Genomic DNA, 17,522 nt, shown 5'->3' with positions numbered 1-17,522 from the left:
AGGGTGCCCGTTCGCATCATAAATATCGGGGAGAGAGAAGTGCACCTGCCCCGGTATGCCACGCTAGCCAAATTGTTCACCATCAACCAGAACTCTGTACAGGCCGTGGAACCCTTGCCTCCATCTCAACCAGAGGAAGGTAACGGCTCTAAGAAACCAATGGAGGACTGGTGTCAGCAACTGCATTTGGGTACTGACTCCACTCCCTCACACCAGAAACAGGGAGTCTATCGGGTGGTTCGAGAGTACGAGAGAGTGTTTAGTAAACACCCGCTAGACTTCGGGCGAGTAAAGGGGGTAGAACACCACATCCCCACGGGAGACCATCCTCCCATAAAGGAGAGATACCGACCCGTACCCCCGGCACACTACCAACACGACAAGGGGATGCTTAGAGACATGAAGGAGGCTGGGGCAATCAGGGACAGCTGTAGCCCCTGGGCAGCTCCACTAGTCTTAGTGAAAAAGAAAGACAACACCATGAGAATGTGTGTAGACTACAGGAAGGTCAACCGTATCACACACAAAGATGCGTACCCGTTACCAAGGATAGAAGAGTCCTTAGCTGCATTAAAATCTGCTAACTTCTTCTCTACTTTGGATCTCACTAGCGGGTACTGGCAGGTTCCTGTAGCAGAGGCGGACCGGGAGAAGACCGCATTCACCACCCCGATGGGTCTCAGCGAATTTAACTGCATGCCGTTCGGGCTCTGCAACGCACCAGGAACCTTCCAACGGTTGATGGAATGCTGTCTGGGACACCGGAACTTCGAGACGGTCCTGTTATACCTGGACGATGTCATCGTCTATTCCAAGACCTACGAGGACCACCTGAAACACCTGGCAGAAGTGTTTGAAGCTCTGGCAAACTACGGCCTAAAGGTGAAACCCTCCAAGTGTCACCTCCTGAAACCAAAGGTGCAGTACCTGGGACACGTGGTGAGTGCTGACGGAGTGGCTCCCGACCCTGATAAGATCACCGTGATTAAGGACTGGCCAAGACCCTCCAGCATAAAGGAAGTGCGGCAGTTCCTCGGGTTGGTAGGCTACTACCGAAGATTCATTCACGGTTTCACCAAAATGGCAGCCCCTATGCAGGACCTCCTGATAGGTCAATCTCGGAAAGCCAAAAACCAGAAGCCGCCCTTTAGGTGGGAAAAGCTGGAAGAGGAGTCCTTCTGCCAGCTGAAGATGGTCCTCACGGGGGATGAAATCCTGGCATATCCAGACTACAGCCAGCCCTTTATCCTCCACACGGACGCAAGCAACATCGGGCTAGGAGCCGTACTGTCCCAGATCCAGAAAGGGAAAGAACGGGTGATCGCTTACGCCAGCCGAAAGCTACGGCCCACGGAGAGGAGCCCTGAGAATTATAGCTCATTCAAGCTGGAGTTCCTGGCAGTAGTGTGGGCAGTGACCGAACGTTTCAAGCATTACCTTGCCTCCTCCAAATTCACCGTGTACACGGATAACAACCCGTTGACACACCTAGACACTGCAAGGCTCGGTGCCCTGGAACAGAGATGGATGGCCCGCCTGTCCAACTTTGAATTCACCATCAAATACCGGGCAGGACCCTCAAATGCCAACGCGGATGCCCTGTCTAGAATGCCGAACTTACCGGACGTAGGGGAAGATCCAGAAGATCTGGAAGAAGTTGAGCTCCCTGCGTTCCACCGTCATGGGATTACCCTGTATTCCCACCGTGTGAAGGACAGGCGCTCCGTGACGTTCAATCCCTTGCCCCACTACAACTGGGCAGAGACGCAAGACAGTGATCCCGCAGTCCATTTGGTGAAGGAAATGCTGACCCAGGCCGATGCCCGTCTTGACCCAGATGCTCCGGAGGAGACCAAGCAACTGTGGAAGGAGAAAAGTAAGCTGTTCCTCTACAGGGAGAAGCTGTGCCGGAGAATGGTTAACTCTCGAACACATGAGTTGACCTGGCAGGTAGTGGTCCCAAGACGAGACGCGGCTATGGTTCTGGAGGCATACCACAACGGAGCAGGGCATTTCGGATGGAAGAAGCTGGAGTTCTTGTTGCGTGAACGGTTCTACTGGGTAAGCATGAGAGGAGCCATCGAGAGGTGGTGCAGAGACTGTGGCCCGTGCCACCTGAGAAGAAAAGACCGAGCCAGCCAGAAGACTCCCCTGCAGCCCATCATCACCAGACAGCCACTGGAACTGGTAGCCCTGGACCATGTGAAACTGGCTCCAAGCAGATCTGGGTATGTCTACGCCCTCACAATCGTAGATCATTACTCCCGGTTCCTGGTGGTGGTCCCGGTCAAGGACTTAACGGCTCAAACAGCAGCTAGAGCCTTCCAGCAGCACTTCTGCCGTCCACACGGGTACCCGGACCAAATGTTGACAGACCAAGGACCAGCCTTCGAAGCGGAGGTCTTCCAGGAGTTCTGCAACCTGTATGGCTGCAAGAAGATAAGAACAACGCCCTATCACCCTCAAACCAATGGACTCTGCGAGAAGATGAACCAGGTGGTGATAGATCTGCTAAAAACATTGCCCCTGGAAGAACGCAGTCTGTGGCCTGAGAAACTGCCCGATCTGGTGGACCTGTATAACCACATCCCTGTAGGTTCCACCAACTGTACCCAGGCTTACCTAATGAGAGCAAGACCTGGTAAGCTGCCTATTGACCTGGATATGGGAGTCCTGACGCCTGAGGACACCTCGCCAGAGGCAGACTGGGATACAGAACGGCAGCAGCAGTATCGGAAAGTACAGGAGAGCGTCGAGCGAAGTCTGTCTCAAGCTTGAGAAAGGCAAGAGAAGGCTTATAACCAGTATGCTCCCGCTGTTCCCCTGGTACCTGGAGAGCAGGTCTTGAAGAGGAAGAGGCGGCTCCACAAGTTGGACGACCAGTGGGAGAAGGACCCGTACACCGTACTGCCATCAAGCCATGAGAACCCAAAAATCTGCGTAATCAGTAAGGATGGAGGAGAAACCACAGCCATTGTCTCCAGAGACCACCTGAAGAAGTGTCCCGAGCAGCTGCAAAGCCCTGAAGAAGATCAAGGAAACCCTCAACCCGCAGAGGAAAGGGAAGAAATGATCAATACCGTACTCGGAGACTTCCCCCGGTCTTGGACACAAGTAAACGGCGCTGTCGTGGTACCCGTCCTCACCTTTCTCCAGCCAGCCCCGCAAGTGCCTACAGAGGAACCGGTAGAGCTGGAAGAGCAGCCGGCCCAAGAGGCAGAAGAGTCCACACCAGCAGTACAGGAGGATCAACCCTCTGCTAGTAGTGAGCCTGCCATGCCCCTAGTGAGCCAAAGAGTGCCCAGACAGCTGCCCAGTTTACCTACAACCTCCCCTACACCCTGTAGTGCAGAACCAGTTAGTGAGCTCCGTAGGTCCACTAGAGTCACTAGAGGTCAGATGCCCGCTCGCTGGAGAATCTAAACTAATGCACTGTGAATTTATCTGTTAACTGTTTATGGTTTATGTTTGTTGCCTGTTATTAATTATGTTTCTCAGTTACCCTGCAGATTTATTTGGACTAACAGGTTATGGACACTGGATAACCGGAACAGTTTTGTAGATAGTTGCACCTTGGTGCCTCTTGCGAAGACGGCCGCGGAAGAGAAAACCTGTCTGGCGTGGCCTCCTTGCGGCCCAAAGTAGTTAGTCTACCCTTGCAGCCACGCCCAAGGACAACGCAAGGGGTTTGCTTTGGACAGGTCCCCTACTCCGCTTAAAGCTTCACCTTGGGTGATATGGACACCCGGTTGCGGACACGCCGTGACCTTTAAAGAACTAAAGCTTCTTGTAAATATGTTATCGTATTATTGTTTATACCCTGTTACTATGTTTTAAAAATGTGTTTAGTCCCGGAGTACTAAAATTTACTAGGGGGGAATGTGACACCCCAGGGGTCTGGTTGCCACAGTAATAGAGATATTATGTCTGAGAGCAAGTGGGAGGTTTCTCTGGTCAGGAGCCCTAAGCATGCAACACGGTCCGCCCAGACCTGGGAGGGGAGGAATCTGCCCTTATAAACTGGGTCTGGGGCGGGATTAGTGAGTGAAGCTGGAGACAGAGCCTGCAGAACAAGCAGAGCAGTCAGAGCCTGGAGAGGGAAAGTGAGAACAGGAGCTCTGTAGGAGCAGCAGCTGAAGGCCAGGGGCTGTGAGCAGAGATATAGCTCGCCCTGGCTGAAGTTACTAAAACCGGACACAGGAGTCCGAGGCTGTGGGGACTGATATATACCCAGCAGCAGAAACCAACCGGCAGGGGATTCCAGGTCCTCTGGCCATAGAAGCCCAGAGGCTCAGTCACAAAGAAGGGACCAGCGCCGCCATCCAGGAGCGGAGGCTAACAGAAGGCCCCAAGTCACCAGCCATACGGGTGAGCACCACACGGTATACTCAGGGACGTGGGATACTTGTAACCGCTGACAGCAAGGTAGCCAGGAAGAGTGCAGATAAACGGGGAGGCCTACAACTCCACCTGGCCAGGGGAACTCCTGCTTGCTCGCAGACTGACCAGGCCCCTTATACTAGCCAGTACTCCCGGGAGAGTCTGCCTTGTACCATCAGTAAAGACCCTGAACTGCACCTCACGTCTCTGTGATTCCTTGCCGCACCAGCACCATTAGCACTGGGACCCTCACACCATCACTCCCATCATCTCTCAGATTAGCTGCCCTGAGGCAATAAATACTTCTCCCGTGGGGAGTTATCCCATACTCAGCTGCGCAAACAACATCAGTCTCAGCGGTCGGCAGCGCAGCGGCGGTCCCCACTGACCGCAATCCACGGGTGGCGTAGTCGGACATTTGCTATACATTAAGACTGCCACTGATTTGACCACCCTGGGCACGGACCGGGTCACCGCCACACGGAGACTACAACCCCCAGCATTCTACAACAGGCCCGGTTCCGGGTTCCCCTGCACAACACAGGCCCAGGGGGCGCGTCAATTGTTCATCAGCAGAGCCTTGTGTTGTCACTGGAGAGTTAATTGTAGAGCCATTAAGAGTTGCCTTGCTCCGGTCTTCACTGTTAATTGACATAATCTGAATTAATTTCTCATGTGCAGGCTTTTAATATCGTGTTTCACAAGGCTGTGCAGCAAGCAGAACCATCTGATGATGTCCGATTGAGAGTGAATAACCTCATTGACTGTGTGACATTCTCCACATTTATATACATCAGCAGAGGACTGTTTGAAAGAGATAAAATAACCTTCACGGCCCAGTTAGCTTTCCAGGTATGGAGTGTGGTACTTTTAATTCTACATCATGTGCCTTCCAGCAATAGGGACTATCGGGTTTGTTTTGGGTTAGTAATATAGGTAAGACTGAAAAAATTAAAGACGCAAATGCAAGTATAGTATTACTGCTAGTAGGTGTCCATGCTTTATACAGGTGGTTTCTATTATTGCTAAAACTATTTTTAACTTTTTTCCTGCATTACTTGCAGACATTTTTCTATATTGATACTTTTATATGGTATTAAGGAAGCTACAAAAAAAAGCTGGCTTTTTACTTTATTATTTTCATAGCGCAAAGTGGCACTACAATATATGACCTGTACAGAAAGTGCCATTAGAGTTTCTCCCAACTCAACCATGCACAGTGTGTTCGTGTGTTCTCCATGAGAGAGCCATTGTCAACATAATCTGACAAAAGCTTGTCTTTCCACTAACTACAAGGATTAGGCAATTGGATTCCAACCTCCCAATTTTTATGTCCCCAACTTAATCTGTTGGGGGACACCCGGGACAGTCTGGAGGCCCCCATACACAGTAAATGATAAGCTGATCCCTCCGAAAAGATTGGGTTCAGTCAACTATTATCTAATGTGTATGGGGCCTTAACTGAATAACACATTACAGGAACAACAAAATGTAATAATCATATTACACAAACACTATCTCTTGTATAGTATTAGGTACTGGCTCCTACATCACAGACAGGCTGCACGTTTTTTCCGTGCTTGTAGAATGCATTATCGTAGATGGGATTTAATTTTGCACACAGTGTATGCCTATAATATTAGGCAAGAGAGTATTTTTACCTTATCACAACTTTTATGCATCTGAGCTGTATAAATGTGGATGCTTATTGGATAAGGCAGATCAGGTGATGTGTATTTGTCTAATGAGGGAGGATAAAGGTACAGCACCCTTTATCTAGGTATGCAGAATTATTAGAAAGCTTGTTTTCCTCAGGCAAAATGGGCAAAAAAAAAAGATTTAACTGACTCTGAAAAGTCAAAAATTGTTACAAGTCTTATAGAAGGAGGCAGCACTCTTGAAATGGATTGGATATTGGGGCAATCACAGAACCATCATAAGTTTTGATGCAAATAGTCAACAGGGTCATAAAAGAGTGTTGAGATAAAAAGATGCCCATTTAGTGCCAAAGATGTGAGAAGAATCAAATGTGAAGCAACCAGGAAGCCATTATCCTCCAGTGCTGTCATATTCCAGAAATGCAGCCTCCCTGGAGGCCCAGAGGTACAAGGTGTTCAGAGCGCAGAGACATGGCCGAGGTAAGGGACCCTGAACCCGACCACCACTGAGCAAGACACAGAAGTACAGGGTGTTCAATGCTCAGAGACATGGCCGAGATAAGGCAGGCTGAAACCCGACCACCACTGAACAAGACACACAAACGTCAAGACTGGGCCAAGAATTATCTGAGTCAGATTTTTCAAACGTTTTATGGAAAATGAGGCTGATGAGACTCATGGACTGATGAGATGAGAGCGACTCCTAATGGACCAGATGGATGGGTCCGTGGTTGGATCAGTAATGGGCGCAGACCTCCACTTCCACTCAGACACCAGCGTGGTTTAGGTGGGGTACTGCTATGGGCTGGGATTATTAAAGAGGAGCTTGTTGGATCTTTTCAAGTTGAAGATTGATTCAAAATCAGCTCCCAAACCTACTGCCAGTTTAGAAGTTACTTTCTTCCAGCAGTAGTACAGGAAAAAGTCTGCATCTTTCAAGAAAACCATGATTGTTATGCAGGACATTGCTCCATCGCAGCATCGAAGTCTCCTCTGCTCGGTGCCAGTAAGGGCCTTACAGATAAATGGATAATGGCACGGCCTCTTCCTCACCTGACCCAAACCCTATTGAGAACTTATGGAGATTAACGGTGAAGGAAAACAGTCACCTCTCTGATCAGTGTCTGGGAAGCTGTGGTTGGTGCTGCCCAAAAAGTTGAACATCAACAGCTTAAGAAACTGACATACTCCATGAATGGAGCTTTTGGCTGCTATTGAAAAGAAGGGCGGCTATATTGGTCACTGATATTTTTTTTTATGTCAAAAATGTATTTTTGTACATTTCGAGTTGTTTGGTTATTATTCTCACTTTACCAGATGAAAATAGACGATTGAGATAGAAAATTTATGTTTTTCATTTAATTGCCCATTAATTCTGCACAATAATAGTCGCCCAATAATTCTGCACACAGAGATATTCTTCTAAGACAAAACCTCGCTTTTACTTTCTTAAATATTCAGGTTTATTAACCTTTTGTATTGACCAGCAGTACTGTAGTTTTTCAGTAATAAAATTAATCATTAAAAATACAAATTGCCTATGTGCACACAGTTTACACGGCTTAACAAATGGTCCCCTTCTGTTCATTATGATATATTTTGGGGTAGATAGAACATGCTATACAGTGCTACCTATGAAAAAATATATTCCTCCTTGTTAGATATCAGTGATTTAAATCTGTTCCTATGTAAACTCTATTATCCAATATCTAGTTGTGACACTGAAAATCAGTACTTTTTCCAAAGAGTAGACATCACATCCTCATGTTTCATCATTGCTGACAGCTCCTCAGCTCAGACATCGTGAACTCTTTCCTTGCCCTTCAGCTGATGCATTAGCTGATCCAATAAAATAGAAAAGAGGTTGGCTTTAATGTCTATAAGTGCGTCATTTCTGACATGAACTTGTGACAGTCTTTACACTTTGCATTCTGGTTACTGAACTGGGTTTTTCTTTACTTTTTTTTTTTACCTTTTTTTCAGCTTTTGATAATGATTAAAGAAATTTCTATTCAAGAACTTGACTTCTTACTTCGCTTTAACATTGACCATATCTATAATAGTCCATTGGACTTTCTTTCAAATTCAGCATGGAGCGCTATTAAGGTAAGTTTTCTTAGTTTGGGAGCAGTACACTTATTCATAGTTCAAAAAATCTAAGCTTCCTTTACAAGCTCGTCTAAAGAAGAAAAAAGTTATGGCAATATTGCAGAGTTTAAATATTGGCATACTTTTATAAAACTACCTTTTAAAAATGGGAAATCGCACCAATACCTCTCTATCATAAACTGTGGGCCAGATAATAGGAAGGATAAAAAAGGCATGTGCCTTGGGTGATCCATCACTGTGGGCACCTAGGGAATCCCTACCAGATCTTCTGATACATTTACTAGGATCCAAGGGGTAACATTTCTCCTTGTGTGACGCTCTCAAGCCCTGCCCTGGGAAGATGGGGGTACTCGGAGCCGGGTCAGATGTTGAGAACGGGGATGCAGTCGTGGCCTCGACCCGTTCCGTGCCCAGGGCCGTCACATTAAAAATAATGTTAGGGCTTTCCGGGTTGAGTGGTAATTGTCGACTACGCCACCTGTGGTGTCTGGTGATGCGCCATCAGCGCCGCTACAGTCCGCTGAGGCCCGATGTCATGGCGGCTAAAGTTCTCGCTGCTCCCCACAGGCGGAGCGCGGCCTCAGGGCAGGCAAGGCAGGATGAAGGGGGGCCGTAGCAGTAGCGCGGGGAGTGCGGGCACCGCGTCGCATGGTATGGAGCGTAATGAACAGTCCGGATGCCATAGGGATGAATTTCCAAGGCTTTACTCACAGTTCTCATAAGCAGCGCAAGGCTTCTCCCTGCTCCTCGCGGAGTTCTGCGGCCACCAGGGACAGGGGTCCGACTACCTCCGAGGAAGTCCAGTGTGCGGTAGCATCCCTACACCAGAGTGTTCCTGCACTACAGACTTTACCCTTTCCCGTCTGTGCGTGTGTAGATAGGCTGGGTCTCCCTCTGAGCTCCTCTCAGGTGTAGGGCTCTGGTGGCAATTCCTCTCCATCCGAGGCCCGGCGGGATCCTCAGGGCCTAACCGGGCTTTCCCGTCCTGGACATAAAGTACGAGGTCGGGTGTTGGGGGCCGGTACCCCTCTCGCAGCCGGAATCCCTCTGAATAGATCAGGTAGGCGAGGACAGGTGGCGTGCTCCGCTCTGTCTGCATCCTCCCCGGTACCCATTTGCTAGGGAGCCACACTCTAAAGCTCCCGGGCCTTCTTGATCCTGGTCCTTGGCCGGGTTGAGACATTCCTTGTCTGCAACCTTCCTCTCATCCCATAGATCGGGGTACGAGGGTTGTGTCCCATGCCGGTGCAGGCCCACACAGGATCTGCGCTCCCGGAGGGAAGTCACATTACACACAGTATTTTGACAGCACAGTACGACCACCTGACAGACACACTGTCAGAGACCAGAGAACAGACCGAAAAACCAACGAAGGACCAGCAGAAGACCCAAGATCAAAGATGGCATTTTATTAAATATGAAATTAGAAGTGTCACTAACTAACTGTTCCTCCACCCACACCCACTAACTGGTTCCTACCACTTTGTGTTCCCCAGTCTCCCTGTAACCAGGGGAGCAGCACTAGTGCATACTAGCTCCCTCTGGTGGAATGTGGTGTTGGATGCAAAAGGCTAGGTCACTACCATCACACTGGCCTTACCTCAGAGGAGGAACACCACACTCCATTAAAGAAGTTCAGCATTCCTGTGGCGGTCGAACCCTCAGGGGCACCACATTTGCAGAGAGTGACATGTCAAGCCAGACATGCCAAGGTGCCTTTGCACCTGCACATGTTGCACCAATAGTATGTCAGCTCCTGCACCTTTCCTATATTTGATTTTAATAGAATGTCACGGGGTCCTAGAAGTTGAATGGTGGTACCACTTAATTTTTTTTGCCCAGTGACCTGAACCAACCTTAATCAAGACAATAACATTGCCACACTCATATAGCCGTCTTCATTTAGATACAGTACATTTACTAAAAACACTACAGGCATTGGAGAACCGGGTGCAAGCTTTTTATATATTTTTAATATATACTGGTCATCTAGGAGTGGTGCATGTAAGTGACTCTCTCCAATGGTATCCAATGCACTTGTTGGCTCACCAGTCTATGCAAATCCCATAGACTCCATTGGGAAGGAATAGCTACATGCATGCATCTTTCCAAGAGCGGACAAAGACAGAAGAGGGCTCCTGTGCAATAGCAACATATGGATCCTTTGCAGTCCAATAGCTCATCATAATGCACAATTCCACCTTCTTTAGATGTGGAAGTAGCCCTCTTTTCTTTTGGGAACCTGTGCGCCTGCACATGTTGCACCAATAGTATGTCAGCTCCAGCCCCTTTCCTATATTTGATTCCAATAGGATGTCCTAGAAGTTGAATGGTGGTACCCCTTAATTTTTTTTGCCCAGTGACCTGAACCAACCTTAATCAAAACAATAACATTGCCACACTCATATAGCCGTCTACCCCCTTGACAATGGTTCCACATATCAAGGAGACTGATGTACAACACAAATCAAAAGCTAATCAAGCATTTTGTTATGTTTAGTATTTATGGAAAAATATATAACTATTCAGATTAGTTTTTCCAATGATTGCGGTCAAGTTGCATCCAGTCTTTATGTTCCTAAGGGAAATGCTTAAAGGAGAACTCTCACCAAATCAAAAGTGTCCAGTTTTTTACCTTCTTTTATTCTCGCTGCTCCCTTGAGTATTTCACTTTTCTCTGTTTTTCAATCCACCATACAATTTCAGAGATATGAGCCTTTTTATTTAGTGCTAATCTTTATGGTCTTTATCAAAGGGGCGTGGCTCACAAATTATCGGGGGCATGTCTTTAGGCTGCTCTGTATTATTGCCCTGTGAGCACCGCCCCCGTGAAAAAGATCAGAAAGAAAAGCTCTAAACAAAAAGGCCTATATCACTGGAATTATATGGCGGATTGAAAAAAAGAAAAAAGTTGAATACTCAAGGGAATAGCTGGAATAAATTAAGTGCCAACGCTGGCCACTTTTGACCTAGTGACAGGTCCTTTTCAACATTTTGTTTCCAGCCCACAACTGTAATACATAGTGATTTGTTGAATAACTAAGAACATCTTATTCTGCAAATTGCCTACTGTGAGAAGGGATCTGGATACAGGCCTGCAAAAAGACTGGTGGTTGACTATAGGAGGGTAAAGCTGACTATGAACGTAAACCTGTGGTCGAATATTCCAATTGCCAGAATGTCTTCTCTCTGAAAGATTATTATTATTATTTATTATTATAGCGCCATTAATTCCATGGCTCTTTACATGTTTAAAAGGGGTATACATAGCAAACAACAAGTACAATAATTTGAACAAAAACGAGTCACTGACTGGTACAGGAGGAGAGAGGACCCTGCCCGCGAGGGCTCACAATCTACGCGGGATGGGTGAGGATACAGTAGGTGAGGGTAGAGCTGTTTGTGCTGCTGTGTGGTTAAGCGAGGGTTACTGCAGGCTGTAGGCTTGTTGGAAGAGGTGGGTCTTCAGGTTCCTTTTGAAGGTTTCCACGATAGGCGAGAGTCTGATGTGTTGGGGTAGAGTGTTCCATAGTAGGGGGGATGCATGGGAGAAATATTTTATGTGATTGTGGGAAGAGGGGAGTAGAGCAGGAGATCTTGTGAGGATTGGAGGTTGCGTGCAGGTAAGTACCAGGAGACTAGTTAACAGATGAATGGAGGAGACAGATTGTGGATGGTTTTATATGCCATGGTTAGGGTTTTGAACTGGAATCTCTGGGCAATGGGGAGCCAGTGAAGGGATTGACAGAGAGAAGCTGGGGAATAGCGGGGGCACAGGTGGATTAGTCGGGCAGCAGAGTTTAGGATAGATTGCAGGGGTGCGAGAGTGTTAGAGGAGAGGCCACAGAGCAGGAGGTTGCAGTAGTCCAGGTCAGAGATGATGAGGGAGTGCACTAGTGTTTTTGCAGATTCATGGTTGAGGAATGGGCAGATCCGGGAAATATTTTTGAGTTGGAGTCGGCAGGAAGAGGAAAGGGCTTGGATATGAGGTTTGAAGGAGAGATCAGAGTCAAGTGTTACCCCGAGGCAGCGAGCTTGCGGGACTGAGGAACGTGGACAGCCATTGACTTTGATAGATAGGTCAAGCTTGGGGGTTGAGCGAGATGGTGGAAACATGATGAATTCAGTTTTATCCATATTAAATTTTAGGAAAGATCTTGAAAAACAATTTTATTTATTTGTTTTAAAGTTCAAGTTACGAATTAAAAAGATCAAGCGGTAAAATTGACACAGTAGATGCATGAGCGAGTTAAAGAGAACCTGTCATCAGGATTATCCATGTTAAGATAAAGACATCAGAGGCAGCGGAGGGGCCGTGGCTGAGCCAAAGACCCTACCTACAGTCCAGCCCCGATGCACAAAGAATTTAGGAATCCGAACCTTCTAATGATGATTTAACAAAAACCAGGCTGCAGATTTCTACTCTGAAGATATCTATTAAACCAGTATGACAGCGCCATTATGCCCATACTTTTAGTTTAACATGGATAATCCTGATGACAGGTTTTTCTTTAAAGAGGTTTTCCAGCTAATAAAATTGTTTTTAAATTTGAATTTAAATTGTTTTAAAATGTTAACAATGAGTGGAAAAAAATTCTTTTGTAAAAAGTCATGGCTTTTATAACTTTTGACCCTATATTGTAGTTATTCTGTTGTGACGATGAAGTGACCGCGGGCAAGGCCGCGCATTGGTATCTATGATCTGGCCCAGCAAGATCCCCACACACAGACTCCATCTTGATAACCGTATCTTTACTCATATACATTTTTAACACAGCAAAGAAAAACAATAAATGACAACCGTAAATATGCACAGTAATAACGTGTACTGATAAGCTGACCCTACTCACACGTTACCAGTCCTTTACTCCAGAAGGATGTGTCCCCCGTCGCAGGCCTGTCTGTCTTTGCAGGAGGGCGTCCCAGCCGGAGAAAAAAACAGGAACAACAAATTACGCTGAAAGGAGGGAATACTTCGGCCTCTCACCAGAGGACCCGCTTACAGTCTGTCTGATCCGGACAGCAGCTTTGGTGGATCCCTTATGTAGTCCACACTCCAGTAGCAGGGAGTGTAATAGCTGTATCCCTCAGCAGTGAAGAAGCTGGGGAAGGCCCCGAGGATATGGTGTCAGGTAAAAGAAATCCCGTTGAGAGTCTCTCCTGCGCCACGCACGAGGGCCTGCACACCGTCCTGGCTCTTTTCACAGACCACAGCAAACTCTCTTCGCGCTTTTTTCTGCTTCCCACTTTTGGTCACGTGACTCTCTAGGGCCGGACACAGGAGGCTCAGTCTTTTTCTCTGTCATCACACCCTGCGCAGTTGCAACCTCTGGCCACAAGGTGGCAACATCATCCTGCGTAATCATTTCTGTAACAGACTCTATTTCAATGATCACAGAACAGCCAGAGCCTGCCAGCTCACTACACGCCCCCCCACTCAAAGGTTGGCAGTCCCTGTCAACGACCAGCTCCAGGGCGGCGATGGCTGTGGATGTGACAGGGGGTGGCTGGGAAGAGGGCCACACATATTGGTCTCTGTAGGACTGTCCTGGAGGTACCCCTGCAGTGGTCCTCGTTGTCCGCCTAACGGGTAGGATCCCCTCTCTCCTATCAGTCACCCCACTCTCTTTCCCAGTCAACATGTCAGTAGAGGAGGTAGTTGGTTCAAGTGCGTCAGTCGGACGGACAGGGGGAGGCATGCATTCAGTCTCTACATCCCCGGGGTCAGTGTCTCCGACAGTATTAGTGATATCCATCTCTCTAGGTATCACAGTAGGGGAGTCAGGCTGGGAACGGCAGGGGCGCAACATATTACGGTGCAAAGTTCGGATGCTGCCGCTGTCTTCGCCCTGCACTCGATAGACGGGGCCACCGGGGTACGGCTGTCCAATTACTCGATAGACTTCGGTCTCCCACTTGGGCCGGAGTTTCCCTTGCGGCTTCTTTATTCTGACTAGGACCAGTTGACCTACATTCAGTGGGTCTTCTTGTACCGGAAGTGGGTCAGCGTGCACTTGATCCTGAATTTGTCGGCCTACTAGCCGGTAGACAGTCTCCATTCTCTGGCGGTGTGTTTGTAGCCAGGAAGGATAGGTACCACAGGTATCTTCTTCGGAGCTAGACAGTTGCAACTCATGGATGTCTTTGCCTGGACGGCCAAAGAGAAGGGTGTATGGGGTGTATCCGGTGACAGAATGGACCTGATTATTATAGGCCCACAGCAGTTCCGGGAGGAATCGAGGCCAGTCGGGCTTTTTGTCTTCAGCAAAAGTCCGGATCAGTTGTAAGAGGGTCCGGTTAAAGCGTTCACACGCGCCATTCCCTTGTGGATGGTAAGGGGTGGTCCTGGACTTCTTGATTCCATACATCCGTTGGAGTTCTTCAATGACTCGCCCTTCGAAACAAGCCCCCTGATCAGAGTGTAGCCGCTCCGGACACCCGTAGACCCGAACGAATTGCTGACAGATGGCCTGTGCAGCTGATTCAGCAGTCTGATCCTTGGTAGCAACAGCGACGGCGAATTTCGTGAAGTGGTCCACCATCACCAGACAGTATTGGTAGCCACTATTCGCCGTTCCGATCAACAGATAGTCCACCATCAACAGCTCGAGGGGCCTCGACGTCTTAATAGTCTGGACGGGGGCACGCTGCTCCGCGGACTTGTGGAATTCACAGGTACGGCATGCTTGACAGACGTTTTCCACCAACTTACGGAGCCCCGGACAAAAAATGAACTGCTGGGTCCACCGGAGGGTCTTGTCTATGCCGAAGTGGCCGTTCCTCTTGTGAGCTTCGCCCACCATCTCATGGGCCAACTGCACCGGGACGACAATCTGCAAACACTCCTCCAGCATATGGGATAAAAGGGCCCTGCGACACAGGACTCCATCTTTCACGATCAGCCGATCCCACTGGGCAAGCAGAGCCAAGGCTCCAGTCGATAGTCGGGCTCTCACTTCGGAGGGCGGTTTCTCTTGTTTATTCACATACTGTTTCAGTAAGACGTGCTCGGGATCTCGATCTTGAAGCTTGGCCCATTCTTGCTGGGACAGGGGAGATCCCACTACGGCTTCAATCCCTCCTACCGCATACTGGCGGCTATCTTCTATTTGCTTTGCGAGCCGGGCAAAGTCAGGCATCTCATCTTCCTCCAACTCTTCATCCCGGTCCCCCACTGGCGGGGATGATGTCACTCTAGACAGGCTGTCAGCATTCTGATTCTCATTCCCCGCTCTGTATTTAATCTTTTACTGGAATCTAGAGAGCCTGGCCATCCAGCGCTGTTCCACTGCCCCTAGTTTGGCATTCTCTAGGTGGGCAAGAGGATTGTTGTCCGTCATGACCAGCACTTCCGCTCCTGTCAGATAGCCAGCAAATTTCTCCGTCATAGCCCAAGTCAGAGCCAGGAGTTCCAAGCAGAAGGAGCTGTAGTTGACGGGATTCTTTTCGGTGTCACGGAGAGACCTACTGGCATAGGCTATCACGCGTTCTTTATTATCTTGAACTTGAGAGAGGACCGCCCCTAGACCTTGAAGGCTGGCGTCGGTGTGCAACTGAAACGGTAATGTGTAGTCTGCATACGCCAGAACAGGGGGTGATGTTAGAGCAGCCTTAAGTGCCTGAAAGGATTTTTCTCGGTCAGGCCCCCAACTGATGCGTCGTCCTCTGGGGCTGTTCGAGGTCCCTCGGAGAACCTCATGCAATGGTTCAGCAAGTCGAGCAAAGTCCTTGACAAACCGACGGTAGTAGCCTGCTAGCCCCAGAAAAGCCAGGACTTCCTTGACGGTAGTTGGCTGCGGCCACTCTTGAACGGCTGCTATCTTCTCCGGAGAGGGCTGGACGCCTTCGGCCGAGATCCGGTGACCCAAGTAGTCGATTTCCTGTTGGAACAGACGGCACTTGCTGGGCTTCAACTTCAAGCCGTGTCGCCTCAAGCGCTGGAACACTTGGCCAAGCTTGTGAAGATGATCTGCAAAGGTGGCGGAGTATACCACGATGTCGTCAAGGTATATCAGCGTAAACTCAAAGTTAAAGTCTCCCAGACAGCGTTCCATTAGTCTCTGAAAGGTCCCCGGTGCGTTATTCAAGCCGAACGGCATCCGGTCGAACTCATACAGGCCCATGGGAAGGATGAAGGCGGTCTTTTCCCTGTCCTTCTCGCTCATTGGAACCTGCCAATATCCACTGGCCAGGTCTAGGGACGAAAAATATTTGGCCTTCTTCAGGGCGGTCAGTGACTCTTCGATCCGGGGAAGTGGATATGAGTCCCGGATAGTGCAAGCGTTCAGCCTACGGTAGTCCACGCAAAACCTTAGGGAACCATCTTTCTTTTTCACTATCACCACGGGGGCAGCCCACGGGCTCTGGCTTTCACGTACCACACCGGCGTGTAGCATGGATTCTAACAGGCTTTTCACCTCCTGGTATTGCTGAGGTGGTATCTGCCGGTACCTCTCGCGGATAGGGGGGGTATCGCCCGTGGGTATCTCGTGCTGGATACTGGTGGTACACCCAAAGTCTGTGTCATGCTTTGCAAAGGAGTCTTGGTGTTCCCGCAGGAGTTCCTCCACTTGAAACACTTCTTGTTTGGTGTACTGAGACGTGTCTAGCTGCACTTTTTCCCGTAGTTTTCGCCCAATGTCTTCATCGTCTACTTGAGCATTTATGGCTGAGACGGTTACCGTCCAGTCGCCTTCTGTAGACGGGGTGAATTCTAGGGGTCCAATGGGATTCACTTCCGTGGGTAGAGCATATACCCGGGCAAGTTGAGTGCCGGCTTCAAGGGCTAGGCCTACGTCTGCGGTGTTGTTTAGCCTGACAGGGACTCTCCCGTTCCTCACGACAGCTAGAGTGCAAGCAACTAGTGGGTTTAGCTTACCCCCACTTGGGGTCCTCGGCTCGATCAACACTTCAACCCCCTCAAGTTGTCGGTGGGTGTTAAGGGGTAAGGAAATGACTGTCTCTTTTTCAGCGGGCAAAGTAATCCGGGTACGGCGTGGCACCGTAATGGCGGCTAGGGGTAGTTGTTCCTCTGCCATCTGTTGAAGTCCAACGGTCCGGATTACGCGCTGGAACGCCAGACGAGTCGGCTTATGTTTGGTGACTTTCTGCCAGTATTTGGGTCCTTTTCTTGTCAACAGCATAAGGTCCAGGTCTTTCAAGATGTTCATTCCAACTATCACTGGGGTCTCGGAGCCGAAACCTTCCTTGACGATGACGATCCCTCGTTTCCCTAAGTCCTGTCCGCAGGCCTTTGTGTCCATCCAAGCAACTCCGGTCACTGGAATGGGTAGATAATTAGCCGCAATAATCTTAATGGTGGTGTCTGGGTCACGAGCAGTTCTTGGTTTGAGGTAATTTTCGTAAAACTGTTCA

At 48.8% G+C, this 17,522-nt stretch overlaps 1 protein-coding gene across 1 annotated transcript in view; it reads left to right on the top strand.

Moving 5' to 3' along the window:
• Window positions 1–17,522, top strand: part of LOC141161304 (dynein axonemal heavy chain 11-like) — a 131,172-nt gene that overhangs the window by 44,604 nt on the left and 69,046 nt on the right. The window contains exons 5-6 of the mRNA XM_073646118.1: window positions 5,062–5,232; window positions 8,022–8,144. Of these exons, the coding sequence (XP_073502219.1) occupies window positions 5,062–5,232; window positions 8,022–8,144 (294 nt within the window). The remainder of the gene's footprint in view (window positions 1–5,061; window positions 5,233–8,021; window positions 8,145–17,522) is intronic.

This window comes from Phyllobates terribilis, unplaced genomic scaffold, assembly GCF_046119375.1.
Source record: "Phyllobates terribilis strain yellow unplaced genomic scaffold, ASM4611937v1 Scaffold_9__5_contigs__length_417890890, whole genome shotgun sequence".
In the NCBI taxonomy this organism is placed as follows: Eukaryota; Metazoa; Chordata; class Amphibia; order Anura; family Dendrobatidae; genus Phyllobates; species Phyllobates terribilis.
Note: the sequence above shows the minus strand (reverse complement) of the source record. Positions and strands in the feature narration are given on the sequence as shown.